At 49.3% G+C, this 27780-nt stretch overlaps 1 protein-coding gene across 2 annotated transcripts; it reads left to right on the plus strand.

Moving 5' to 3' along the window:
- The first annotated feature begins 12905 nt into the window (after positions 1-12905).
- On the plus strand, positions 12906-25919 carry TRIM63 (tripartite motif containing 63). 2 transcript variants are annotated; one of them, XM_082676356.1, is made up of 9 exons: positions 12906-13182; positions 14088-14263; positions 17081-17249; positions 18041-18136; positions 19554-19787; positions 20551-20573; positions 20904-21028; positions 23444-23515; positions 24585-25919. In XM_082676356.1, exons 1-9 carry the CDS (start codon positions 13024-13026, stop codon positions 24593-24595), a joined length of 1065 nt encoding a protein of 354 aa, XP_082532482.1. In that variant the 5' UTR covers positions 12906-13023; the 3' UTR covers positions 24596-25919. The 2 variants fall into 2 exon arrangements, with proteins under 2 accessions (XP_082532482.1, XP_082532483.1); XM_082676357.1 differs by having other exon boundaries at positions 14091-14263.
- The last annotated feature ends 1861 nt before the right edge of the window (positions 25920-27780 follow it).

Below are 27780 nucleotides of genomic sequence, written 5' to 3' on the forward strand. Positions count from 1 at the left end.
GGCTAAGCAGCCCCAACCGTCTGAGTTCAAATCCTGAACTCTGTGAGTTCAAGTCCTGTCTTGGTCTGCTCGAGGTGCCATGACAAAATACCACAGGCTGGGGGGCTTAAAACAGTAGAAATTTATATCTCATAGTTCTGGAGGCTGGGAAGTCCAAGATCAAGGTGCTGGCAAGGGAGGTTTCATTCCGAGGCCTCTTTCCTTGGCTTGTAGATGGCTGCCACCTTGCTGTATGCTCACCTGGCCTTTCCTCATGTGTGTGCATGAAGGGAGAGGGGAAACAGGCTCTCCTGTCTCTGAGGGCACTAGTCCCATTGGACTAGGACCCCAACTCATGACCTTATCTAACCCTAATTACCTTCCAAAGGCTTCATCTCCAAATACCATCACATTGGGGGTTAGAGCTTCAACATATGAATTTCAGGGAGACACAAACATTAAGTTCATAGCAATTGCCCCAGACTATTTCCTAGATGTGTAACCTTAGGCCTAATCACTCTGTGACTCAATTTCCTTATCTGTAAAATGGGGATGATAACAGTATCGACCTCATGAATTAATAGATTAATTAATAGCTATAAAACACTTAGAACAGACTGTGATAACCAGCCTCCAAGATGGTCCTCGATAATTCTTGCCTCCTGGTACTCCTATCCTTGTGTGGTCCCCCCACCACTGTGCTGGGTTGATTTGTGTGACCAATAGAATACAGCGGAAATGATAGTGTGAGATGTGTGAGTCTAGGTCATCAAAGACATTGCTACTTTTTACGGACCCTCCCGAGTTGGTCCCCAACATGGGTCCTTCTGTCTGGTGTTGTTCAAGCCAATAGAATGAGACCGAGTTCGGTTCGGAAGCAATGGAAAGCTTTACTCTTTTTTTTTTTTTTTAAATAAATTTATTTATTTTATTTATTTATTTTTGGCTGCATTGGGTCTTCATTGCTGCACGCGGGCTTTCTCTAGTTGCGGTGAGCGGGGGCTAGTCTTCGTTGCAGTGCGCAGGCTTGTCATTGTGGTGGCTTCTCTTGTTGCCGAGCACGGGCTCTAGGCATGCGGGCTTCAGTAGTTGTGACATGCGGGCTCTACAGCGCAGGCTCAGTAGTTGTGATGCACAGGCTTAGTTGCTCCGCAGCATGTGGGATCTTCCCGGACCAGGGCTCGAACCCGTGCCCCTTGCATTGGCAGGTGGATTCTCAACCACTGCGCCACCAGGGAAACCCAAGCTTTACATTTTGATCAAAGAATGGAGAGGTGCGAGCTCCCGCAAAGGCTGTAGGCTGGGCTGCTCTATAGGGTTCTTGTCAGCAGGGGTCGGGGTGGAGTTCTTGTGGTCCGGGGCAGCTGTGCTGCTCAGGCTTCAGATCGCAGTGCCGGGCACAGTGTCTCTGCACACAGCCTGCCGCCACCATCTTGAATTGTGGTGTCGTGCGCAGCACTTCTGCACATGGCCCTGCAGAGCTGATGTGTCAGCACAGCCATTTCCCACTAGGAACTCTGGTCTGCAATGTCGAGTGCAAGACCTCTGCACATGGCACCCTGTGAGCAAGTGAAACTACACTAAGCACAAAGGAAAAAAACAGACTTTTATTACCCAGATTCTTTTATTCCGAAGGACTTGTTCATGGGCTTTGCTGGTAACAAATCCCTCCTCTGTCTTCTGTCCGGCTCCTCTTTCTTGAGGGGCGCTGAGGGGCAAAGAGGTTCGTCTTCTGCAACTGCTTCCCGCTGAGTTTGGGCGTCATCATAACCCTGGGAGAGGAGCAGAATTTCTCCTCAGCTGCCTTTAGATTGTCACCAGGGCTTAGCCCGGCTGTTCATGTCCCTGAGCGACCACCATTGGAAGTTTTATAGATTCTGACCTTTTGGAGACAAAGGACACCAGACAATTTGAGATGCATGGTTCAAGTATCAGCAAGAGGACAAAGGTTATTATTAAGGGGCCCAGGAAAGGTAGAAACCAAGTGACACTAGGGAGGGCCTGTTTCACCCGCTGCATATTTGCATCCAGCCAGATGAGGCTGCCTGGCCTGTCTGCCAAGTTGCTTTTTCTAGTAGCCTGTGTGCACTTTCTTCAATCAGGCCACTTGCATTAACATGAAAGCAACTTGACCTATTGGCCAGTGCACAGACCCCTCCCTGGTCAACTAACAGATAATCTAGGGCAATTCAGTTATCTAGGACCATACCAGCCAGTGAGCCAACAGATTTTTGTATGGGGTTTAAGGGTTTGTCCTGCTTCACATGTCAAATTTTTTCTAATAAGTTGAAGTCGAGTCCAGTCTTGTTGGCCACTGTTGTACTGTGGCTGTTATGTTTTTTTTTTTTTTTTTTTGCGATATGTGGGCCTCTCACTGTTGTGGCCTCTCCTGTTGCAGAGCACAGGCTCCGGACGCACAGGCTCAGCGTCCATGACTCACGGGCCCAGCTGCTCCGCGGCACGTGGGATTTTCCCGGACCGGGACATGAACCCGTGTCTCCTGCATCAGCAGGTAGACTCTCAACCACTGCGCCACCAGGGAAACCCTGCTTCTGTTTTTTTATGTTTTGTTTTTTTGGCCACGAGGCATGTGGGATCTTAGCTCCCCGACCAGGGATTGAACCCCCCACCCCCCGCATTGGAATGCAAAGTCTTAACCACCAGACCGCCAGGGAAGTCCCCCGACTGTAAACTTAATTAAAGTTTGGATCTGGTCCCACAGTTCTTAGGTTGACATACCCCCTCTAAGCATTGAGATGCCCAGCCCCACGTTGAGTTGGGGGGCTTGCCCAAGAACATGTATCCTCTTCGTAAGTGCACCAGCCCTGTGTCATCGGTTTGGATCTTTGAAGGGTCAGTGCTCTGGTTTTTCATCCATGTAAGTATATCCAGGGTCCTATTAGGGCACCCAGGTACCAAACTCGACACGTTTCCCTCGTTGGACTGCCTGAGTCACGTAATTGTTGGTGCTATTGACCCCTAAGTGTCACAGCCGGGACCAGCTGCGACTTCAACCTGTTAACAGTTTACCGCCTGCTGGGAAGAGGGTGCTATTTAATGCTTCCTCCTTGGTTATTGGGGTTCCTCTTAAATATGTCTGACGGTCCTTTCCTTTTTCAGGTTGGGCGTGACAGATCCAACAATCAGTGAAGTTCCATCCTTCCTGAATATCTCTGATCATGTTATAGAAGGAAGTTTTTTGCCATGGAGCGACAGTGGGGAGGACATTTTAATTCCCAAAATGGGAAGTATAAATTGGAAGTATAGGGCCCTCATTTTGCAAGCACTGGGGTAAGTGTGTCTGCGGAGGGAGGGGCAAAGAAGACTCAGCACGATGGCAGCAATCACCAGGGTATCTTGTGTGCTGCCGCTTTTCCAGGTTTTTAGGTTCACCCAGTCTCCTGGCTGGAAGGAGTGTAGGGCCAGGTCAGTGGATGCAGGAAGCACCTGGTTACCTTATTCGTTGACAACTTTCATGGTTTCTCCTACCTGGAGGGCATACTTGAGTTGTTCCATTTCATGGGGGCTAAGGTGTCCCTTCTCTCGGGCTTGGGAATGGGTCTACCAGACATGAATTCAAATGCACTTAACTTTAAACTTATCTCTTGGGGCAAACTGAATGCAGAGCAGGGCGATCAATAGCAACTTAACCCAATTTTCTTAGGTTTCCTGACATAGCTTGACTAGGGCCCATTTCAAGCTTTGATTGATCTCTCTACTTTCCCTAGTGATTAGGGCCTCCAGGCTGAGTGCAAGGTCCATTTTATGCCCAAGTCACCCATTATCCCCTTCATCACTTGAGGCGCGAATGCTGGACCGTTATTGTTTTGTCCAGGGACGTTTGTCCTCAGCCATTAACATTATCATCTTGTGCCCTTTGTCTAAGGGAATACCAGTCTCCAATTTGCCTCCCATTAGGTGGATAGTAGCCCATGATTTGTGTAAAATATCTCTTCCTAGCAAGGGTATAGGGCATTTGGGGACATACGGGAAAGAATGGTGGGTGAGCATGTGTTCGTCCAATTTACATTCTAATGGCTTTATGAATGCCCATTCTTGGGGCTTCCCTGAACCATTTTATATTTTACCCCCATCATTTTACAAGTCTTGTGACCAGTTTTGCCTGATCTGGGGTTCAGAACCGAGTGTCAACTAAGACTTCAATAGGCTTTCCCTGCTATGTGCAGTGTCAGCGGGGCTCCTCGGGGGTCAATTGGAACGCCAGCTTAGGAGCCCCCTGGCCTGTCTTTCTTCATCTATTTGGACCATCTGCCTTTGAGGGTAGTGGCCAGAATCTGCCATTTCTGCCCCCTATCAGGGGTGGCAAGGACATTCTCTCTTCCAGGGTCCCTCTTTTTTACATATGGCGCGCTGATTGGGTCCTAGTTTCCTTGGCTTGAGATAGCCCGCTTGGTAGGGGCCAGGGGTCACTTACTGGAGTTGAGAGTCTCTGTGGGCAGTTAGTCCAGATTCCTGTACTGACCAGTTGACATTGGAGGGTAATAACCAGTAGGTGGGCTTGACTGGGCCTTTTTATCCTCTGACTTGTCTTCCTCTATAGCTCTGCTATCTTTGGCGAGTGGTTCATAGGGCTTCCCAGCCCACTTCAGAGAAAATAGCACTGACCATAAGAGGCCAAGTTACCGCTCACGTACCTACTTTGGGATCCTTTTGCACTCAGGTGTCCCTGGAGCCTTTTCCTGAACTTGGATTGAGTGTCCTTGTTCCATTTTGTCAGGCATCCTCATTACCTGGGCCTTTTCCCAGTCTCACCTCTTGGCTCACAGGGCTGGCCACTTTCCTTTACCAAACTGAAATGACTATGGAGAATGCTACTGTTGACCCCTGGAGGCCGACAAGGAGAACAAAAAGCCCTGGTGTGGCCACACTGCCTTGTACAGGGGCCAAGAGGAGCACTACTGGCGAGACAGTGGGAAGACTGCTGTAGCTCCCCCTGGTCCACAGGTCCCCAACATTCCCCGGGTGTCTGGTATGGAGAAAAAACCAGTCAGAGGCAGTGGGCAGACATGCACGAGTTTCAGTCTCCAATCCCCAGTGATGCCACAGTGTGATCCCCTCAAGGGGGCGCAGTCCAGATGACTCAGTGCTGTGCTGTGTGTGCACCACACCTGGTATCAGTGTGCTGGGCAGAGTTACACCGAATTTGACTGAAGCCTGCTGCAGTTCTACCCTGTCAGAGTGAACTCAAAGATCAGAGTCAATCATTCTCAGGTGAACCTCCCAAAGCCTCCGCCATCCTCTTGCTGGAGCCAGGGCAAATTCAGAGCCTTGTGGATAGGTGCAGGTTAAAAGGGCACGGAGTGCCCCATCCTGGATGCCAAAATTTTGTTACTGACCATCCCAAGTTGGTCCCTAACAAGGTTCGTTCAGCCCCAATGTAGTTCAAGCCAATAGAACGAGTTTGGTTCAGAAGCAAATGAAAGCTTTATTCTTTAATTGAGGAATAGAGAGGTGTGAGCTCATGTTCTAGAGCACACGCTCTCCTCAAAAGGCCATTAGCAGGGCTGCTTTACAGGGTTCTTGTCCGCAGGGAGTAGAGGCAGAGCTCTTGTGGAAGAGGCGCAGCTGTGCTGCTCATAGGTCCAGATCACAGTGCTGGGCGCAGCACCCCTGCACATGGCCCACCACTACCATCTTGAATTGCAGTGTCGTGTGCAGCGCTTCGAGCCCATCGAGCTGAAGTGTTGAGCGCAGCCATTTTGCACTAGGAGCTTTGGTCTGAAGTGCCAGGTGCAAGGCGTCTGCGTGCGGTACCGTATGAGCAAGTGAAACTAGACTAAACACAAAGGGGGAAGAAAAAGGTTAGACACTATTTTATTACCCAGATTCAATTTGTATTTCCTGGGAATTGTTAATGGGCTTTGCTGGGGGCAACTTCTGTCTTGCTCTTTTAGGTCAATCTCTCTGCGGGGGAAGCCAGACACCATGCTACGAGGATGCTCAAGCAGCCCTGGGGAGAGATACAATTGCTGGGGAACTGACACCTCCCACAAACTTGCCAACCATGTGAATAAGCCATCTTGGAAGTGGATCCTCCAGCTCCAGTCAAGCCTTAAGATAAACTGAACTGTACCCCCAGCCAACATCTTCACTACAACCTCATTAGAGACAACGAGCTGGAACCACATGACGATAGTACTGACCTCAGAAGTTAATAAAGAGCTGCTCTGGAATTCCTGACCCACAGAAACTGTATGAGATAATAAATGTTTATTATTGTTTTAAGTTGCTAAGTTTTGTGAAAATAAGTTGTGCAGCAACAGGTAACACACAGACCATGCATGGGGTCATCTGTAGTAACTGTTCAGTGAGTGCCAACCAGTATCAGTCTCCTGACAGAAAACATTGGCAACAACGTTTGCTGAGTGTCTGTCACTTGCCAGATATGTGCCATGTGCCTGGGCAAATTGAGTCCCTCCTCTGCACCATGAATTTTCAGCAAGGGGTAGAGTGTTGGCAGCAGTCACCCAGAACCCTAGACTTTCCAGGCTGGAAAGACCCAGAGATATCTTTACTCTACCTAGCTCTCATTTTACAGATGAGAAAACTGAGGCACAGAGTTAAATAATCCGCTCAAAGTAACAGAACTGAAACGTAGAGGAGCCTAAACTTGAACCCAGATCCATTAGTGCCTGGCAGCCTCTTCCTTGTTGCTCTGCACTCTCGGGGCCTTATAGTAAGGGTTTATTGCATCTCATTGTTTATAAAGCACTTTTGATACTTTAGTTCAGGATCATTTATGTAGCGCCCCCTCCAGACCTTATTCGCAACTCATGTTCCCTGTCGCTGGGGCAGTCCCTTTCTCTAAACGCCATCCACTCCCCAGAGCCCTTGTAGCTGCCCCCAGTGGTCATCTGGATCTGGGCATAGGGGGAAGAGGCCTATAGGGCTTCCAGCCCTGAGTGGTGAGATCCTGAGATGCTCTGCTGCCCTTCCAGGCCCAGTGGGCTTTGCCCTGGCACCCGGGGCACTGCATCATGAGCTAGACCCCATGGACCTGCCTCTGGCAACTGCTCTGGCTTTAGTCTTTGTATCCAGTGACCTATCTGTTTGATCCTGTGATTTGGGATGATTCTTCAATGAGGATGACATCAAAGCATGTGACAGGGATCTCAAACCATAAGAAAAACAGTGCCCATCCCACACCCTTTCTGAGGGTACTCCAGGAACGAAGGAGGCTCAAGGGGAAATCCAGAGGAACAGGCGGGGCAGGCCCAGCCCTCCAGGGAAGGTCATGGGGGCTGCAGGGAGAACAGCACACACCACACCCGTGGAAAGGATCTGCTCTATGACGCACCAAGAAAACATCTAAGCAAGCCGGAGCTATGTGGACATGAAAGGGGAGGTGGAGAGTGGTTCCTTCCCAGCATCACTGCCCCCGGGCCTTCCATCCTGGGAAGAGTTCCTCTGAGAACCCTGCCACTGGGGAGGGGCAAAGACCTTCAGGGATCATCTCTTATGCTCGCTCCACTTGGCAGATGAAGACACTGGAGGTGGGTGTGGCTTACTGGGCATCACATTGCTTGTCTCTGACAAAGCTGGACATGGAGCCCAGGTGTCTGGGCCCCAGGCCAGGGTTCTCTGCCCCAACCAAGAGGCCTCAAAATCTCAGGTTTCTGAAAAGTCCCCTCTCCAGTGACAATCAAAAACAGCACAGACTTTGGGGTTAAATTGGCCTATTCCAGATCTGCCAACACTAGCTGTGGGACTTGGGGCAACTCCATATGCCAAGCTGTGCCTCAGTTTCCTCATCTGTAAAACGGCGATAAGTATGACCTACTCGTGGTTGTGACTAGGACTGAATGAAATAGTGCCATGGAGCTCTGAGTAGATGCCCAGCCCCTTGGGAGAACTGAATCAGTCAAAAATAGTGTTAGAATTGCTATCACCTTCCATCTTTACCTTCTCCTTGTCAGGCCCAAACCATTCTCCCTGCTGCTTTGCCTGATGGCTACTCAGCTGGGACCCCCCTCTGGCACTAAATCTCCTCCTACTAGTAACAGACTTTGGGGGCAGTCCCAAATGAGAAGTCTGTCTCTTAGCTGGGTGACTTTCCATAAATCACTTAACCTCTCTGAACTTCAGTTCCTGATATGTCAAAAAGAGAATCATAATAGCCATGATCATTCTCGGACAAATCAGTGGCATAAAGAATGGTAGGGAAGGGGATTGTTATAGATTAAAAGAGATTAATGAGAAAAAACCCCAGCAAAATGCTACGTGTAAAACCTTATTTGGATCTGATTTGACAAATTAACTAAAAAGACATTTGAGGGCTTCCCTCGTGGCGCAGTGGTTAAGAATCTGCCTGCCAGTGCAGGGGACACAGGTTTGAGGGAAGATCCCAAATGCCGCGTCCGGGAAGATCCCAAATGCCGCGGAGCAATTAAGCCTGTGCGCCACAACTATTGGGCCTGCTCTCTAGAGACTGTGAGCCACAACTACTGAGCCCGCGTACTACAACTGCTGAAGCCTGTGAGCCTAGAGCCCGTGCTCCGCAACAAGACACTGCCATGAGAAGCCCACACACTGCAACGAAGAGTAGCCTCCGCTCGCTGCAACTAGAGAAAGCCCGCGTGCAGCAGCGAAGACCCAATGCAGCCAAAAATAAATAAAATTTATTTTAAAAAAAGACATTCGAGACAATCAGCAGCCTCTGAGAGTGGTCTGGGATTTAGATAATATTAAGACAGTTTTGTTATTTTTGCTATGATAATGGCATGTGATTATGTAAAAAAAATCCTTATCAGTTAGAAATGCTTACCAAAGTACTTATGGATGACATGACTCGATGACTAAGATTGGCTTTAAAATATTCTAGAAAATAGAAGTTTGTTGGGGTATAGATGAAGTAAGACTGGGGACATGTTGAAAAGAATTGAATCTGGGTTTGGTCCCATGAGTTCATTATAGCATTCTCTCTACTTTTCTATGTTTGGGATTCTCATTAATAAACAGTAAAAATGAAGATGCGTGGGGACTTGCAAAGAGCGAAGCAGTAAAATGTGGTAGTTAAGCGCTCTGGGCTCAGATGCGCCACTGATAGTCCACGTTTGTCTTCGTCTGTCAGTCCATAGCTTCACAGCATGTTCTAAGAACTGGTAAGGATACCGTTTTATAACTTCCTGCTTCTGATGCTGGCTCCGCCACTCACTGGCTGGGGGACTTTGGCCAAGTGACTTAACTGCCCTGAGCCTCTATAACTCAGCTGCAAAACAGGGAAAATCATGATCCCTGCCTCACTGAGTTATTTTGAAGACTGAACAAGAGGGAAGGATGGAAGGACTTCCCTGGCAGTCCAGCAGTTAAGACTGGACACTTTCACTGCAGGGGGCACGGGTTCGATCCCTGGTCGGGGAACTAAGATCCCTGCATGCCGAACGGCCTGGCCAAAAAGTAAAAAAAAAAAAAAAAAAAAAAAAGAGAGCGGGATGGATGGAAAGGGCTTAGTACAGTGCCTGGCGTGCAATAAGCACTAAATAAATGTTTCAGTGTGAGGAGCACAGGTTTAGGAGTCAGGCTACCTTGGATGTGAACCCCAGCTCAGCTCTCCTACTTGCGGCTGTGTGACTCTGGCCAAGCCAATTAACTCTCTGAATCTCATTTCTTCCTGGGAAAAACAAAGATCAAAATATCTCTCTTGCAGGGCTGTTGTGAAGATTAAATGACAAGACATGTTTTGCTGCCCAGCATGGCCTATGTGAGAATTTCCTTTTCTCACCCCTTGACTTTCAACAGTGCTGGCCTTGCCAGCTCCCAGGCTGGAGTCGATCCCACTGTCTATTTGCGTGGCTTTTGCACCTGAACTGCCAAGTGTGGCTAGAGAAAGTCAACAGAGCCACGTGAATGGCTCCTCTGAAATGGCAAATCCGTGTTGACAGACGTCAGTGAGGCTCTTCTGCCCACAGACAGTTCTTCCACCCCTCTCTAGGGCACTTCCTCCTATGCTTCACACACTCAGGCTCCTCTTCTCCCAGCCTCAGCCTCAGAAGGTGACCTCAACTCTCTCTTGACTGACGGAGGTTATCAACATGAGCACATTTCTCTCCATCTCCCAACACCGCTAATTCTAACCTCCATCCTTTCCTCTCTCTCATCCTCCCAACTCAAAGGTAGGAGTGTCCCTCTCCTTCCCAAGGCTTTAGGATTTATGCCATCAACCCCAACACCCAGCTGCACTGTCTGTACCATCTCAGCTAAGAAAAAAACTCGCTCAACTACCTCAATCTCCCCCAAGTCTGACAGTAACCCTGCTGCTTCTATGTTTAATTTGCTCATTCACTCATCCACCCATTTAAGAAACATTTCTTTGTGCCTACTACGTGCCAGGTGCTGGAGGTACAGAGACAAATAGAGACGGTCTTTGCCCTCAGTCTTCTAAGCCCAGAGGGAGAGCCAGACTCACAGCTGGCAAGATGACAAGTGAGATGTAAAGGTGGACCCAAGTTTGATGCAGAGATTGACTGGATGTGCAGGAAGGAGGAAGGAGGAGCCCCAGGATGGCTCTCAGCTTTCTGGTCTGTGCAAATGGCTGGATGGGAGTGCTGTCCACCGAGACATGAGACAAGGAAAACGGAAGCAGGAGCTTGGTTGGGGGGGAGGTGGGGAGGAGATGGTGTGTTCTGTTTGGGGTATGATGAGTTTGAGGTGCTATGGGGACATCCCAGTGGAGATCTCCAACACGTCTTCAGCTTAAGGAAGAGAGGGGTCTGAACTGGAATTAGAGATTTGAGAATCATTGGCATAGAAGAGTTGGAATCATGAATGGATATAGAGTGCTCTCTGCTGCAAGTAACAGATTTAATTACACTGTCCTGACATTTGTTATCTCACATTTTAGAGGGCACTTCTGGGGGTGGGTAGACTGGCAGCACAATGACGGCATCAATGACCCCAGTGCTTTCTGTAGTTCGTCTTTGCCATTCTAGGGAGTTGATTTCCTTTTCAGACTTGCCCCTTCTTGATTGCAAGATCGCTGCCTCACCCTCTCATAACCTCATTCAAAGGCAAGAACGAAGCTTTCTTCTTGCACTTTACTTTTTATCAGGGAGGAAATCCTTTATCTTTAGCCCACCTACACTAGCCCTTGGATCTCCTTGACCATAACTATGCCACTTAGGCAAAAGAGAATGGGATTCCACGATAGGCTGAAGCCTTCGTCTCCTGTGGCAGTGAAAAGGTCCTCCTTCCTGGAGAACGGTGCTACCTTACGCCTGAACAAAACTGAGCAAGGAGGAAAAGATGGCTTCTTTTCAACTCTCATCCTCCTCCAGCCCCTGGCTGGCCTGGCAGTGTTGACCTACAGTTCAGTAGAGACTTGAAGAGCTTGGACTCCTGAGTCAAGCATATCTGGGTTTTGTCCTAGGGCCCCTTCTTACAACCTGCGTGACTTCATACAAGTTATTTTACTTACGTTGCTGGCTATTGAGATGATGAAATGAAATAATGTGTATGAATTGCTTAGCCCAGTGCCCAGCATATAGTAGGTGCTCAGCTAAGACCAGCCATTGACATTTTGGGAGGACTACCCTCTCCTTGAAATTGCCCACTCCTTGTCCTCTAGGCCCCCTCCTCTTTCTGTGACTGATTGCCCTTCTTCTTCTCCTCCCCGTTCCCCTTCCTGAGTTTGGCTCTTACGCCTTCACTACTCACTAGCTCTCGTCTCAGGGCTCCAACCATCAACTCCTCTCCAGGCTGAGGCCATCAAACCCACTCTCCTGCTGCCCCTCTTTCGTGAGATCATGGACACTCCTCCTGTAGGTTCTACAGCCTGTTAGGCTCATCCTGAGGCCTGATGTTACTGCTCCCACTCTTGCCCCAGCACCTTATACCAATGTCCCTTTGCATGACATTCTACCTTAAAGACAGCCGTTGGAACTGCTCTAATGACTTCTACCTGCTGACATGGACGACGGTCAAGAAGGACGTGGAGAAAAATTTAAATTTGTGCAGAGAGCAGACAGGAACATCTGGATAATGTCTAAGTGGTTAGGTAGGGCTTCGTGGCACTACGTGATATTTATTTCTGTCTGTCTCCCTCCCTAGGCTGTGAGTATCTCAGGGCAGGGAAAAGGATTACTCATTTATCTATCACCTTGGTACCTGATGTATAATTAGTACTCAGAAAATGTCTGATGAATGAATAAGATTCCTGGCTTTGCCACTTACTTTCCAAATGACTTTGAATAAGGTCCTTTCTTTCTTAGACCTCAGTGTCAAAATCTATAAAATGAGGGAACTAGGCTCTGTCTCAAGGGAGCCCTTTCAGTATTAAAGTGGAATTAGGGACTTTCCTGGCGGTCCAGTGGTTAAGACTTCATGCTTCCACTGCAGGGGGTACGGGTTCAATCCCTGGTTTGGGAACTAAGATCTCGCATGCGGTATGGCCAAAAAGAAAAAAGTGGAATTAGTGGTGGAAGGATGGAGGGATGGGCTAGCCTGAGTGTGTGGGGTTGGGGGTGGGGGTGGGGGGCGGGGATGGGGCAGGACCAAGGTCTTTAGCAACATGCTGTGCTGGGGATGGGCCTCATCTGGGGACAGACCTGATTTAGGTCAGTGAGAGGGCACCGGCTATTAACCCCACAAATCCCAGTGGCCCACTCCCTCCTTACCAGCCTACCGTGGAAGGAGACTAATTTTTGGAGGAAACTCTGGGTACCCAGTCCTGCCCCAAGCCTGTCCACGAACAAGCTGTTCTTGTTTACGACCCCCGTCCCAAGGGAACAGCGATTGCTCATCCTTACATGTGATTTGAGAGGCTGGTCTTTCGGGCCTGGAGGAAACTCAAGCCTCGCCAGCCGCTTGGCGTTGGAATTCTCAGCTGGTCCTTTCCTGGGGCTCATGTGACCAGGGTTCAGCTATAAATATCAGAGGGGCCACAGACCAAGGCAGAATTTGGGCTCCAGGAGAAGAAGGCAAAGAGGCTCCAGGCGGGTATTCTGTGACAAAGGCAAGACCCCAGATCTGCTTAGAGCGAGGCAGGTGAAGGAGACAGCCAGGTGGGTCCCCACGTCTCCTGACAGTATGGATTATAAGTCAAGCCTGATCCAGGATGGGAACCCCATGGAGAACCTGGAGAAGCAGCTGATCTGCCCCATCTGCCTGGAGATGTTTACCAAGCCAGTGGTCATCTTGCCATGTCAACACAACCTCTGCCGGAAGTGTGCCTGTGACATCTTCCAGGTCAGTGCTGGGCATGGCCTAGAACTGGGGCCTCAGGCAGCTACTCAGTTTTCCTGCAGTGAAAACTAAAAGAAAACTTCTCTCTTAGCCCAGGACCCTTCCAAACTGGGGCTGTTTTACCCCCCTCTGAAGTGAACCCCTGCAGAGGCCTCTGGAAGGGGCCGAGGCGGGTAGGGAAGCAGCTCTGGCTGCCCCATTCCTTCTCCATGACGTACATTTCCCCTCCCCACCCTGCCTGTAGCTACTCCACCCCTGTCCTGAGCACCGCAGTTGACTCTCCAATCAGGATTCCAAAAGCCTCAAGTGATAAGTGGGAGAGACAGGCGGAGAGGGGAGAGAAACCAGACCCTGGGGGCTGGAGCCAGCTCCAAAGTGGCAGGGTGCCCAGAGTTTTAGGAGGAGGGTGGCCGAGAGGCACTGAGCCATAGAGGCATCTTCCCCTTTGACGCTGTTCCCTCTATAATGTGGTGCAGGAGGGACTTCATCTCTCTAAGAAAAGAATGGGAGCGATGTGCATCCTGGTTGGGAGGCAGGCCTCAAAGTTCCCCAGAAGCACTTTACAGAATGATCTCTCACTGTTTTTTCTTTAAAGTAGCAGCCCTAGGAGCTGGCTCTAATTATATGCCCACTTCATAAATAGGCAAACTGAGGCTTGGAGAGAAAATGTTGCTCGCCTGAAGTCATTCAGAGAATTACTGTGACTTGAGCCTAGGTCTGCTGACCTCCAAACCTGTTGATTGCTTGGTTACTTCTCAGGTGCTCCCTGTGTAAGGAGGCTGGTTCTCTCATTTCAGGATAGGGGGCTTTAAGTCATCTTGGGGTGAGCAGGGAGAAGGATAGTCGGAGGTCAGAAAGGGAAGGAGTTGAGGAGGGAGCCCAGGCCTCACCTCTGCCCTTGTCACCAGCAGGCTGCAAATCCCTACTGGGCCAACCGGGGTGGCTCAGTGTCCATGTCTGGAAGCCGTTTCCGATGCCCCTCCTGCCGCCATGAAGTGATCATGGACCGTCATGGAGTGTACGGCCTGCAGAGGAATCTGCTGGTGGAGAACATCATTGATATCTACAAGCAGGAGTGCTGCAGGTCAGTTCACCCTGCAGCTGCGAGGCCATCCCCTCTCCCCAGCTCATCCTCTGAGCCCAGCTCTCCAAGGCCCCATTCTCCTTCATCTGCTCAGGATCCAGTCCCCTAGCTGGAAGAGCTATGCTAGCCAATCCAGAGAGCCAGCTCCCTCTTCCCCAGGCAGGAACGGAGGCTCACCTTATCCCGCAGCCCTGGCTTTTGGTGTCACCCAGTGAATGGGAGGGGATCCAGATGTTAGGCTGTCCTCCTGGAAGATACTGAGACAGAAACCAGGGGAAAGATGAGATGTAAGAGGGAGAGAGAGGCACTGGAGCCAGCTAAGTGGCCCTGATAAGCAGAGAAGTCACCCAGTGAGAACATAGCCAGTTTCTCTATAGTGATAACACCAGCGCGAGACACTGGGAATGCTTCCTGCTGCTGCTTCATGACAATCCCATGGATCAGCACGGCTTTCATCATCCCTGTTTCATGGATGAGGAAGTTTAGGCTCAAAGAGGTGAAGTCAATTACCCAAGGTTTCCCAGCTGACAAGTAGAATTGCTGGGACTGGGCCCAGTCCATCTAGCTCCAAGTCTCCCTATTTGTGAAATAGCCACTCATTCTCAGGCAGAATTTGTGCGTGGTCGAAGTTGTACAGTGTTGGGCCTCAAACTGGGGAGAGACACAGCTACCAGGGAGATCTCTACAAATCAGGACATCCTGACAAGACTTCCAGGCTGCTGACCTCATGGCCCTTGTGGTCCCAAACCTTCACCAAGTGCCTGCCTACAGGCAGTGTCTGGCCCCCCAAAAAGGTGACAGACCAGTCCTCGCCTGAGAAAGCTCTGACCTGAGAACTGTGTTTGCTACTCTCTGTTACTCATGCAGTGTAGAATACTGGGTAAGTCTTTGGGCCTCCGTTTCCCCTGTGTCCAGAAAGGGACAGTAAGATTTGTTATTGTGACTGTCATGTAGGATTTTGATGGGAAATGTTAAAGATATCAAATATTTATTGAGCAGCTACTGTGTGCAGGCACTGCACTAAGTATTTTCCGTGCATTATCCCTGTTTAATTCTCACAGTAATCCTGTAAACCATTCTTACCCTCATTTTCTGATGAGGAAATGGAGGCTCTGAAAGGATCAGAGGTTTGTCCTAGGCCACTCAGCTAGCAAGTGGTGAAGCTGAGAGGGAGCCTGTCTGACTGACTGCCCAGTGAACATTCTTAACCGCTACTGCCTCTTATGTAGCTAGAGTTCAACACTACAAAAATGCAAGGATATCGTTGATCATGACAATAATAATAATAAAATCAATATTGCACCAGAATAGTAGCCCACCCAGTGTCGACCTAGGAAGAGCATGTTGTCAAGGCCTTTCCACAGAGTTGAATGATGATGATAGTTATTGAGGGTCTGCTCTGTGCCAGGCACTGCACATTCAGCACAGACAATTCCTGCCATGATCCCAGTAGCTCTGGGATGAAACCAAGGCTCAGAGAGGTGAAATCATTTGTCCAAGGTCACAATGAGTAAGTGGCAGAACAATCTGGATTTGAACCCCGATGTTGGCGCCTGGGGCTGGGAGGATAGGCAACTGGGATGACAGAGGACACAAGTACCAGACCCTCAGGATCTTGCCTCACCTCTGCACCTACTGCCACCCCAGAGCTCCCTTCCCAGGGGATAGAGACAGGTGGCAAAGGGAGAGCCCTGCCAGCATGGGGGGACCCTGGGCTAAAAGATGCAAAAAGGTAAGTCTGGAAAGGGGCCTATTTAAGACCCTGAGGGGACAAAAATGCCCAGGGTGTGATCGGCCATGCAAGGTTCTTTGGAGGGGAGGCACCGACATGATGGGGGACAGTCATTCTGAGCTGCCTGCTGTGTTAGGGGCTGGGAAAGCAGAGGTGTGTAGATGTGCTCTTGGCTCTAAATGAGTGTATAGTTAGCTGGGGCAGTAAGACCTAGACCCAAAAAATGGAATCTCGGGGAGGAAGTGACCCTGAGAGAAACACAGAAAACATGCCAGAGGCCCTAAAAGGAGAGAGAGACAAAGGGAGAAAGTCATCCTAAGAGTGTGTGTTTGGGGGGGAAACAGAAAGAAGCGATTCTGGATCCTGGAAAGAATCTCGGACTGGAAATCAAGGCTTGTGCTGGGCCATTGGATGGCCCTGCGTTGCCCATGTTCTAGTTGTGTGACTTGGGGCACACATAGTGCCTCTGTCTCAGAGCCTCGGGGCGCCTTCCTGGCATGCTTACTGATTTATTCTTTCTACCTGTATTTAATTACCACCTTCTCCATTCCAGGCACTGTACACTGCAGATTCAGGGGGTGAAGGGACTAGGCAAGTTTCCCGGCTTTGATGGAGACTACAGTCTGGTGGATTAAATATAGAATTCAATGAGGCCATGAATATAAATTGCTTCGCTCAGAGCCCAGCCTGCTGTACCCAAGAGCATGGGGACTATAATTAGAGCAAATGAACTCTAGCCTCCCATGCCCTGACTTGCTGGGTGACCTTGGGCAAGTCAATTCACCTTTCTGGGGCCCAGTTTCCTCTTCTTGAAAATGTCTCAAAATGACTCTGGGATTCTGCAATCCTTCCCATGTCCTGTACTGGCAAGGCCTAGGGCCAACTCCATCACTGGACTTTGAATCCTAGTCTTGGTGTCATTGGCTTCCCTGGTCCTGGGTCCTCAGAGGATGGAAAGAAAAGGGTTTGGGACAGCCCACCACTGAGAGCTTGGGTCATGGATCTGGGGTGGCCTCCTGGGGCTGGGGGAGGAGACAGGGACTCGAGACTCCCACCTCGTGACTTATGACTCTTCTCCACTTCAGTCGGCCCCTGCAGAAAGGCAACCACCCCATGTGCAAGGAGCACGAAGATGAGAAAATCAACATCTACTGCCTCACGTGTGAGGTGCCCACGTGCTCCATGTGCAAGGTGTTTGGGGTCCACAAGGCCTGCGAGGTGGCCCCACTGCAGAGTGTCTTCCAGGGACAAAAGGTGCTGACCTGAGCTACTTCCACCCCCAGCCCGAGCCTGCTGGACATATGATTCAGGATGCGGATTTGATCCCTATAGATCTGCTGAGCTGGCCTTTCGGGAATAGTCACCCTGGAGGGACTTCCTGCCTGCAGGGCCAGCAGCCCTTGCCTTCCCTGGGGAGGTGGCTGAACTCATGAGTTATACTTAGAGCCACTTGAGAGCATCTGGGTGTGGCCCCAAGAGAGAGGGCAGGTCCCAGGGCCAGGCCACCAGGGCCCTCTCTGGCCACGACTTCTACCACCCAGTGTGGTTTGGGTCCCAGATACCCCTTCCTGTGCTGGTCACCTCTCCCTGGATCCCTCTGCAGCAGGAGGCAGCTGAGAGTCCTCTCCCCGGGCCTCTGGGCCTGTGGGAGCCCCGCCATGCTGTACATGCAGTAAGCAATGGCTGCCCTTTCTATACTCTTTCCTCCCTGCCTCCTACTCTTCTCTTGATCTCTCTCTTCTAGAATTCTCCAACCTCTTTCTTTTATGGATCCCTCCATTCCTAGAAACAAGCCCCTCCTCTGCCAGCACATTGCTGTGTATTTTGGGCAGCTCATTTCCCCTCTCTGGGCCTCATCTGTAAAATGAGGGATGCAGTATCTCTCTGATATTTTCTGCTCTGGAGCTGAGCTGTACCTCAGAAAGAGGCTCTTTCTAGCAGAGAGGGGAGTGAGGGTGCCGTTTTGCTGCCACGCCCCAGAGGGCAGGCCCTGAGAATATTTTTGTCTCTCTTCTCCTGATCCCCCACCCCTTCCTCCCGTCTAGACTGAGCTGAGTAACTGTATCTCCATGCTGGTAGCAGGGAATGACCGTGTTCAGACCATCATCACTCAGCTGGAGGACTCCTGTCGAGTGACCAAGGTGAGGGGAAGACTAGCTCTGCCTGGGGGTTCGAAGCCTCCCAGTGCAGCTTGGTCTCTGGGGTGTTCAAGCAGGGATGGTGGGGGAGGGACTGACTAATCAATTCATCCACCCATTCAACAAACGCTTCCTGAGGACAGCTGTGTGTCAGGCTCAGCCAGAGGTGCTGAGGATGTGGCGGTGAGCAAGACAGACCAGGTCCCTGACTTCAGGCAGTGTCCCACCAATAATTCCCAGCATTTGTTCAGCACTAGTAGCTTTTAGAACATTGTTCTCCAGTGTGCTGTAGACTAAAGCTTCTCAAACTTGAATGTGCACGCAAACCACCCTGGGATCTTGTTCAAATTCAAGTTCTGATTCAGTAGGTCTAGAATGAGGCATGAGATTCTGCTTTTCTAACAAGCTCCCAGGATTTGCCCAAGTTGCTAGTCCATGGACTACACTTTGAGTAGCAAGGCTGTAGAGGCAGAAGGCAACTTTTCTATGCCTGCAAAAGCACCCATGATTTTCCATCTCCCCTTGTGGGGACCTGGAAATGAGATGGGGGAAAGGGATCATTACGTTTCTGGTGGACAAAAGAGTTGTGTGAAGGATAGGTTTAAAGGAAGGAAGAGGGATGTTGTTATTACCCATAACAACATAATAACATAACAACGTAATAACTGGGAGGGGCTCCCAGTCTGACAGAGGATAGTAGAGCCCCCAGTCTGATGAGATGCTATTATTATACCTTCTTTATAGGTAAGGAAACGAAGATTAGCATCAGTGTTGGACAGAAGGAAGCCTCAATGTGGAGGCCACTAGGGGAGGAGCAGCTTCTCCACCTCTCAGATGACCAAATGATGCAGAGCTTCCCAAATCTGGTCTTGGTCCTAAAATGGGAGGAAGATTGTGACTTGGGGAGGCCCACATACATCATCCCATCTGACCTTAGAGTCTCTACTTTTTTTTTTTTTTTTTTTTTTTTGCGGTACGCGGGCCTCTCACTGTTGTGGCCTCTCCCGTTGTGGAGCACAGGCTCCGGATGCGCAGGCTCAGCGGCCATGGCTCACGGGCCCAGCCGCTCCGCGGCATGTGGGATCTTCCCGGACCGGGGCACGAACTCGCGTCCCCTGCATCGGCAGGCGGACTCTCAACCACTGCGCCACCAGGGAAGCCCAGAGTCTCTACTTTTGACGGAAGGTGTAGCTTTCTCCATGACCCCAGCCTCCAAATGTTACTGGTGTGCTAAGTGGCTGGGGAACCTTAGCAAAAGCTGTCTTCTTGCTAAGGCTTCATTTCGTGTTCTGTGAAATGGGGGTGCAGTCAATCTCCCCAGCTTCAGACTTTTTATTCCTAGCACACCCATCCCAAGAAAGAAGCATTGGGGATAGGATGGAGGGCCTGCAGGATGTGACTCCAAGATTTCTGTCCCCAGGAGAACAGTCACCAGGTGAAGGAAGAGCTGAGCCGGAAGTTCGACGTGCTGTACGCCATCCTGGACGAGAAGAAGAGTGAGCTGCTGCAGCGGGTCACGCGAGAGCAGGAGGAGAAGCTCAGCTTCCACGAGGCCCTCATCCAGCAATACCGGCAGCAACTGGAGAAGTCCAGCAAGCTGGTGGAGACAGCCATCCAGTCCCTGGACGAGCCTGGCGGGGCCATCTTCCTCTCGGTGAGCAGGACCGGGAGGGTGTGGGCACTTCAGCTCCACAGCCCTGTCTGAGGGTCAAGTCGTGCTTCATCCCTGATCACCAAAGAATGTGCCCTTGGGCAAGTCATTTAATGCTCTCCAAGCCTCAGTCTCTCATCTGTAAATGAGCATGTAACAGTTCCTACCTTCTTTCCTCTTAACTGATTTTATGAGGATCATATAAAAGGATGTTTGTGAAATGGCTTTGCAAGCGGCAAAATACAGTGTCCACGTGGAGACGATTAATTGAGCACCTGCCAGAGGCCAGCCACTGAGGTGGAGACACAGATGAACGAGACACAGCCCTACCCTAGAAGAGCTTCTTGGGGGAGACATAAAAAGATCAGCTATAAGATTTTGTGAAGGAAGAGTAAAGTTCAATACAAATTTCCTAAGCACGTACTGTGGGCCAGGCTTCGTGCTATCCATTGGGTATAAAAAGGTGATTAGGTATCATTCTCATCTTGAAGATTTCAGGGTTTAAGAGGGTTTAGACTGATACTCCTAGAATCCAAGCTTCCTGCCAGGACAACGGGAGGGTCCTAGGATGATGAGCAAGATGTGTGCCGACGATGGACAGAGGGAAAATCCAAGTTGTGTTCTGCTGAAACTCAGGAGCAGGTCACAGCTGGGCTAGGGAACGGCACCAAGTGCCCATCTGCAGAGCCCAGTCACTGGTTTTGCTGATTTCCTGGGGCTACCCTTTCTGCAGTCCTAACCCTTTGCTCTTTCTTTTCCCCCACAGAGTGCCAAGCAACTCATCAGAAGGTCAGTGTCTCTCCGGGGCTATGATCCAAGGCCCCAGCTCCCTTCAGGGCCTCTGACTTCTGTCCAGAGGGCCTCCTCCTTTGCATTAGGTCTGCTGGGAGGGTCTCACCCCAGGATAGCTTTCCTGGCCTTTGCACCCCTGCTTTCTTGGACCATCCATTCTGCTTGTGACTGGAGAGGAAATACTCCATCCTCCAGGGGGAGTCACTGGGTGCAAGGCCTGGGTGTGGGCACACTGGTATAAGTTAGGGCTAAAACAACTCCTTCCTTCTCTGAGGCCAGAGATCTCACTGTGCTCCCACCCCACCCCTTTTTCTCTCTCCCCTACAGCATTGTGGAAGCGTCCAAGGGTTGCCAACTGGGGAAGATAGAGCAGGGCTTTGAAAACATGGACTACTTTACTTTGGACTTAGAGCACATAGCAGACACCCTGAGGGCCATCGACTTTGAGACAGGTAAGGGACTATTTTCCCCCAAAATCAGCTTCCCTCCCACTGAGCCCCACATAGAGGCAGATACACTAGCAAAGACGCCCAGATATCAGTTAAATTCATACAGCCAACTTCTGGATGAGCCCAGAGCCCACCACAGTGCCTGGTACATAATTGTTGCTCAATTAATTATGTATGGCTCTGTGTTAGGGAGGAACCTGGGGCAATAGAAAGAGCTTGGCAACTGGAGTCAGGCAGACCTAAGGTCAAATCCGATTCTACCACTTCTCATCCGTGTGGCCTTTTGGAGGCTCCCTCCGCCTCTGAAGTTAGGAGCTTCATTTCCTAACTTTAAACTTAGGTAACAGGGATAGGGAGGGTGGGAGGGAGGGAGACGCAAGAGGGAAGACATATGGGAACATATGTTTATGTATGACTGATTCACTTTGTTATAAAGCAGAAACTAACACACCATTGTAAAGCAATTATACCCCAATAAAGATGTTAAAAAAAAAAAACTTAGGTAACAAATGGGCCTCCTGACAATGACCACCGAATGATGCTGTTGCAAGAAATAAGATATTGCTTCAGAAGCCTTTGTAAGATGCTGGACATACACTAGTTATTGCCTAAAGCTAGTCTTGGCTTTAGCTTCTTGCTATAATCGCGGACGCTCAGGTACCTTAATTCATCTATATTCTGTCCTTGCTTCTGTTTGTGATTACTCTTCCATAACATGCATATAATAATTGTAACAATATAACCATAACAATAATAAAGGAAAAATTATAAGAGAAAATGAGGCAACCAGATGGAGAACAAAGATTTTGATAGTTTGCTCAAGGTTACACAGTTGAAAGATAGCTAGTTAGCGATGAAGAAAGGGAGGGCGGATCCAATTCTGCTGAATGTTGCATTTGTCTGAGAGGTGATGCTCCAATGATCTGCTGAGAGAAAGAAAGAGGGGTAGAGGTTGTTCAGGAACAGGGAAGAACTGTGAGTGGGCTGGCAAGAGAAAGAGAAAAGCTTCTTGGCACCTCCTGCATCTGCTCTCCTGCAAGCTTTCAGACTCTGATGTGTTAAATCTGTTCCTAGAAGCCCAAATATACTCTATTCTTGGGTAAGGACAAAATGCATCCCAAAGCTGAGATGTCAACGGACTCGGGTGTATCCACTGCTGTAGAGCATCTGCTCCACCGTCACCCTCCCTAAGCTAAGATATTCAAGAGTGGATCATACTATGTGAACAGTCCGACATTGTGACTATCTGCACTGCCTTCAGTAATCTCCCTGAGCCTCCGTGCCCTCATGGATAAATGGGGAGAGTACCCACAGCTACCATTTATCGAGCACTTTCTATATCTGGGGCACTGAGCCCTGGACGTGAATTTTGTTGTTTAATACAACAACTTTAAGAGGTAGTTCTCTTGTCATCTCCATTTTGTAACTGAGGCAATAAAACCAAGGAAAGGTGAGAGACTTGCAGAGGCCACATACCAGTAAGTAACCCCGCGCAGATTCCACCGAGGGCCTTCTGGGGATTTTATGAGGCAGTGCGTGTACAGTCCTTAGCACAAGGAAGCACTTGGCACATAGTAAGTTCTCAGCAAATGCTGCTATGAGTAGTAAGTTGTGATAATGGTTAAACCACCACAAAACCGTTCCCTGGGTTATGCACAGATCCCAATTGTCAGTTTGGAGGAATTAACTCTTTCAAGCCTCTCCCCAGATACTCTTGACAAATACTCTGAGTTTGTAGTGACCCCTCAGGGCCCCCAAAGGCTTAAGGAAGTGGCTTGAGAGAGGGGGTGGGGAAGGGACACGTTCCCTGTGAGTAGAGCTTGAAGGCGATACCCCAGGATGGGAGAGTGAGCACAAAGCTTGCGGCACAGTCACTGTCTGAAGCTCAGTTTCAGACACCTAAGGAGCAGATGGCCCCAGAAGGGCTTCACGCCCCACTTCCACGCCTCTGTAGGCTAAGGAATGCGGAAGACTGAAGAAGGAGCGCTAGGCAAGCAGATTTCAAAGGCTGAGCAGATTCCTTCAGAATAAGGATTCTGCTCCCTGAGAATCAAGGCGTTTTTGTCCCATTTTCCCCAGGTAAAGTTGACCTGTCTGAGAAATGTGCAGCGATACACAGTGTGCTTCCCCGAAGGTCCCTCCAGTCGCAGGCAGATCAAGTGACAGGTGCTGCTGCTGCTGCTGCGACTGGAAAAAGGAGGTCTTGAGCCTCCCTCGCTTGGAAGGGTGTGGGAAGAAAGGAGGAGGTTGGGGAAGGAGGACACAAGCCCATCACCTCCTCGGCCAGTGATGTCACCGCGTGGCCGCTGGACCCCGACTGGTTATGGAACGGCTGCTGTCTCCAGCCTGGATCTCCTTTGAGCCTCTCCTCTGAGACACCAGCCCCAACCTAATGCAATTGTTCTTTGTCACACACAGGTGAGGAAGAGGAGGAGTTTATTGAAGAAGAAAATCAGGAAGAGGAAGAGTCCACAGAGGGGAGGGAAGAAGGTGAGAAATCCGTCTCCCTCCTTTCATTCGTTCGTTCATTCAGTGACAACATGAGATCCCTACTGAGTGCAAAGTGCTGTGCTTGACGGTGGGGTGATGTTTCTTGTTCCCTGTAGGGCTTTGAAACCTGTTAAGGTAAAGTCGTGTTCCCTTTACTCTTAGAGAACTCCCCCAAACTATTCATAATAAAAAGCTCCCATTTTACATCTAAATGACCTTCCTAAACACAAAGTGACACAGCGTAACAGAGGCAAAAGAGAGCACCCACAAGGCAGGCTTGGCCCAATGTTCAAAATTTTAAAAATTAGTTGTCAACATTTTTTAAATTAGTAGATTTTTTTAAAAGGATGTTTTGTTTTTGTTTTCTTTTAAAAGAAGAGTTCAACTAAGACTTTGGATTTTCACCCTGTCAAAATTTGGAAAGAGCTAACAACGCTGGGCTTGCCCTTCTCCCTAGTCTCAGAGAGCTGGCTCTGGGAAGCAGTTGCCTCCTTTGGATGGGACATCCATTTGCTAGTTTGCCCAGCCCCACCACTGTCAGCCTGCCTGCTTGACCCATTCATGTCACCTGGCCCCATAGGTATCTGAGTTTCCCAACCTGACAGAGTACAGTTAAGGGCCTGGGTTCTGAATCACAGCTTTACCATGGACTAGCGGTGTGTTCTTGGGCAGTTCACGACTTTTCTGAATCTTGACGTACTCATCTTTGCAAGGCGGTATACCAGTACTGACCTCAAAAGATTAGACTGTAATCAGGACTAAATTAGGTAATCATTTAACACAGTGTCTGGCACATAGAAACGTCATGTTTGCTAATGTTATTATTTTTCAATTCAAGTTATTATTGGAACTAAATTCCAATCCAGCTAAAAAACACAGAGTAGCCTTCTAGAGTCTTTTGCATTGGATCTGAAATCCATAGCATTTAGGCAGCTAAATTCTATTGCAATTTTAAACGGAAGAGGCTAGGCAGGAATTGGAGTCTGATAATTTTGTCACTGCATCCTGGTAAGCCCTGGATCCTCCTGAGGCCCTGTCTCACCTTGTGTTTCTTCGTCTTTTTTTTCAGGACACCAGTAAGGAGATGGATGAGGGAGAGACCGTCTAGATGCAGAGAGACTGGGGAGGGTGGGGATGGGCCCAGCTACCTTGGTGACAGGCCCAGGGTGGGAGGGGTCAGGGCCCCCGGAGGGGCAATGGGGAGGTGTGTCTTCTCTCTGCTCAGAGAGCAGGAACCAGGAGCGGGACCTCACCGCTGTGTCCAGCGTCATGAACCAGAGTTGGAAACGTGCTTGAAACAACCACACTGGATACTTTTCTACGTTGGTGCAAAACGGAATATTTTGTACATTTTTAAAATGTGATTTTTGTATATACTTGTATACGTATGCCAATTTGGTGCTTTTTGTAAAGGAACTTTTGTATGATAATGCCTGGTCATCGTGTGATGGACGATTGTTGTAAAGAAGCGAAAGAAGCCAGGTTGATACAGCCACCCACTTCCTCTCCTTGGTGGGAGGGGCTCCGTAGCACTCACAGACCCAGGAAAGGATAAGGTGCTGTATTTCAGTGTCTATTCCTGACATAAGGGACAGCGACTGAGTTCGTGTTCCATGTTGTTTCAATAAATGCACAACGCTTTCTTCCCTTTATTACCAAAAGAGCTGGGGTTTCATTCAGCCTTTTTTCAGAGGACAGTTCAGGGTAGACGGACAGAAGGCCCGATAGGAAGAGTGCAGCAGGAAGAAGGCAGTGACGGCAAGCCAAGGTTTCTATCCCACCGAAGAAGTTGTCCTTTAACCCCGCATGTCCCAGTGAGAACTATGTGGAAAACTGGCCCTGAGAGGACCCTCCAGAAAAGGGTTCAATGCCTTATTTCCTGGCTCTCCAGAAAACAGAGCCTGAGGCAAAGAGTAAACACTTTAGTTCAGCTACGTTCCTAGGGCAGCCAGAGTGAAGGGAAGTGGAAGCAAGTCAGGAAAGGAGGGAAGCAAATACAAAGTATCGTGTTACCCAGCTGGCCACAGCTCCACCAGGAGACCCCTGGCTGCTTGCTCAGCCAAGGGAGATGCTTCTAGCAGGCTACAAAGAACAACCCGCCTCAAACAGTTCATCAGAGGGAAGAAGAGAGACATGTCTGCTGGCTTCTTCCACCTCCCATCTCCCAGGACTGGAGTTTGTCTCCCGGAGAGTTAATGCCCTTGCTCTTCCACTGCATCACTTGGCCCTTTGGGCAGCTGCCGGGGAAGCTAGAAGGCACCTGTCAGCTGACCCTGCAGGTGGTGGGTGGAGCAGAGCCTCGGGGGGCCAGTGGGGTTGGGTGCGTGTTTTGTGTCAGTCTCAGCCTATCAGCAACCAATGTCGTGGTTAGACTGGCCCTTGTAGTTCTTATTATGATTTCAAGATGCCCTTAAGTACTAACCATCAGGAAATTCTGAAAAAATAAAGGTTTATTACTTACAAGATCTGCAAATTACATAGCATCCCTGGGGCCACGCAGTGAGTTCACGGGTGGAGAGAGGGAGGGAGAGAGCAAGAGCCTGGGTTCCGCTTTTATTGGGGTCTAGGGTGGGGGCCTAGGGTGTCAAAAGCTCACTCTTTATTGGTGAATTTAGAACATAAGAGAGGGAATTTAAAGCGTGGGAAGTGGAAAAAAAGCGAATGGCTCAAATGGTCAGTTAGCAAAATCAACTAAGATCTCCAAAACAAAGGAGCCTCAGTGGGGAGATACGGCCTGGCTCTCTATCTAGTGCTGTGGCTGGCGAGGTGTTTATTAGAGATAGCCCTGAAGTGGTTGCCTCTTTTGAAATGGATGGCAGTCAAAGCTCAAGTCGGACACTCACATTACAAAAAAGAAAAAAAACCAAAACAAAAACCTGTCAGGGCTAACGGCAGGGGTGCTAGAGCTACTGCTGCCCCCGCCGCAGTGGTCGCCATGGAGGCTCTGCTGGAGCCCAGATTTACTCCAGGGAAGGCCAAGACAGCCACCCGTGCTAGCGGATGAGGCGATGACCGCGGCTGAAGTAGCATCCAGGCTCTCCACGAACAAGGGGCCAAGGGGCTAGGAGAGAGGTGCAGCTGAGCGAACCTGAGGTGGTGCGTTAATTGGGTCTGAGACACCTCGGATTTAGAAATCTGAGGAACACTGCAGAGTCTGTCCCAACTTTTCGACATTCAGAACTCAGTAGCAACTTAAGGGCTCTGAGCAGTCCTGCCATAATGAAAGCTGTTTAACTTTAGCCAAATTACTGGTCCATCGAGTTCACGGTATTTGGAATACCATCTGATCTTCAAAGCTCTTAATATTTCTTGGTGGATTGACTATATAACCCAGCATTTCCCAACTCATTCATTCACATGACATCCTCCAGAACTAGCATTCTATGGAATTCACTTTACAAAAATGTTTTAAACCCTCACACCTCTGTCCATTTTCACTTCTGGGAGTTTTTCCAAGGCTAACTCAGTCCTTAACTTTGAATTTCAGGTAATCAGATTTTGTTTTCATTTCTAGTCCTTAAATTCTGAAGCTTAAATTTTTTTAAAAAAATTGTGTAACATATTACATACACACAAGTGCACAGAACTAATTTTAGAGTTAAATAAACTACTGTATAGTGAAATCCTGTGCTGTTACTTAGCAGGTCAAGAAAAGGAACATTATATGTTTAACTGAATCACTTTGCTGTACATCCTAAACACTGTAAACCAATTATACTTCAACTAAAAAAAAAATAATAATAATAGGGACTTCCCTGGCAGTCCAGTGGTTAAGACTCCGCGCTTCCACTGCAGGGGACACGGGTTTGATCCCTGGTTGGGGAACTAATATCCCTCATGCTGCACAGTGCAGCCAAAAAAGAAAAAGGAAAAGGAAAAGAACTTTATCAAACCCAAGAAACGCATCACGTGTCTCCCTCCTCCTGCTTGGAGGTAGCCACTGTCCTTTTTTCTGTTTTTCTACTGGACCACCAGGGAAGTCCCACCACTATCCTTTTTTTAACAATCGCACACTTGCTTTTCTTCATAGTCCTAAATTATCCTCCTATAGAAGACTGAAGGAATTTGAGGCCGGAAAGTTAGAAGCTTTCATCACCTTGAAATCACAAGAATCAGGATTACAACCTGTCCACATTCTGGCTCCAGATTTCTTCTCCGGGTTACTGATCACATGTGAGATAGGCATGTCCATCCACTATCTTGTCACTTATCAGAGGGAGGAGGGAGGGCAGTCAAGGCTCTGTAGTCAGAAATTTGAATTCCAG

This window comes from Grampus griseus (genome assembly GCF_964374135.1).
Source record: "Grampus griseus genome assembly, chromosome: 1".
NCBI lineage: Eukaryota > Metazoa > Chordata > Mammalia > Artiodactyla > Delphinidae > Grampus > Grampus griseus.

Excerpts from the sequence above, each read along its gene's own strand:
- TRIM63 (XM_082676356.1), top strand. The coding sequence starts at position 13,024 with ATGGATTATAAGTCAAGCCTGATCCAGGATGGGAACCCCATGGAGAAC. Across the intron at positions 17,250-18,040 it reads GTGTCTTCCAGGGACAAAAG|ACTGAGCTGAGTAACTGTAT; the intron begins GTGCTGACCTGA and ends CCTCCCGTCTAG. Across the intron at positions 20,574-20,903 it reads GCCAAGCAACTCATCAGAAG|CATTGTGGAAGCGTCCAAGG; the intron begins GTCAGTGTCTCT and ends TCTCCCCTACAG.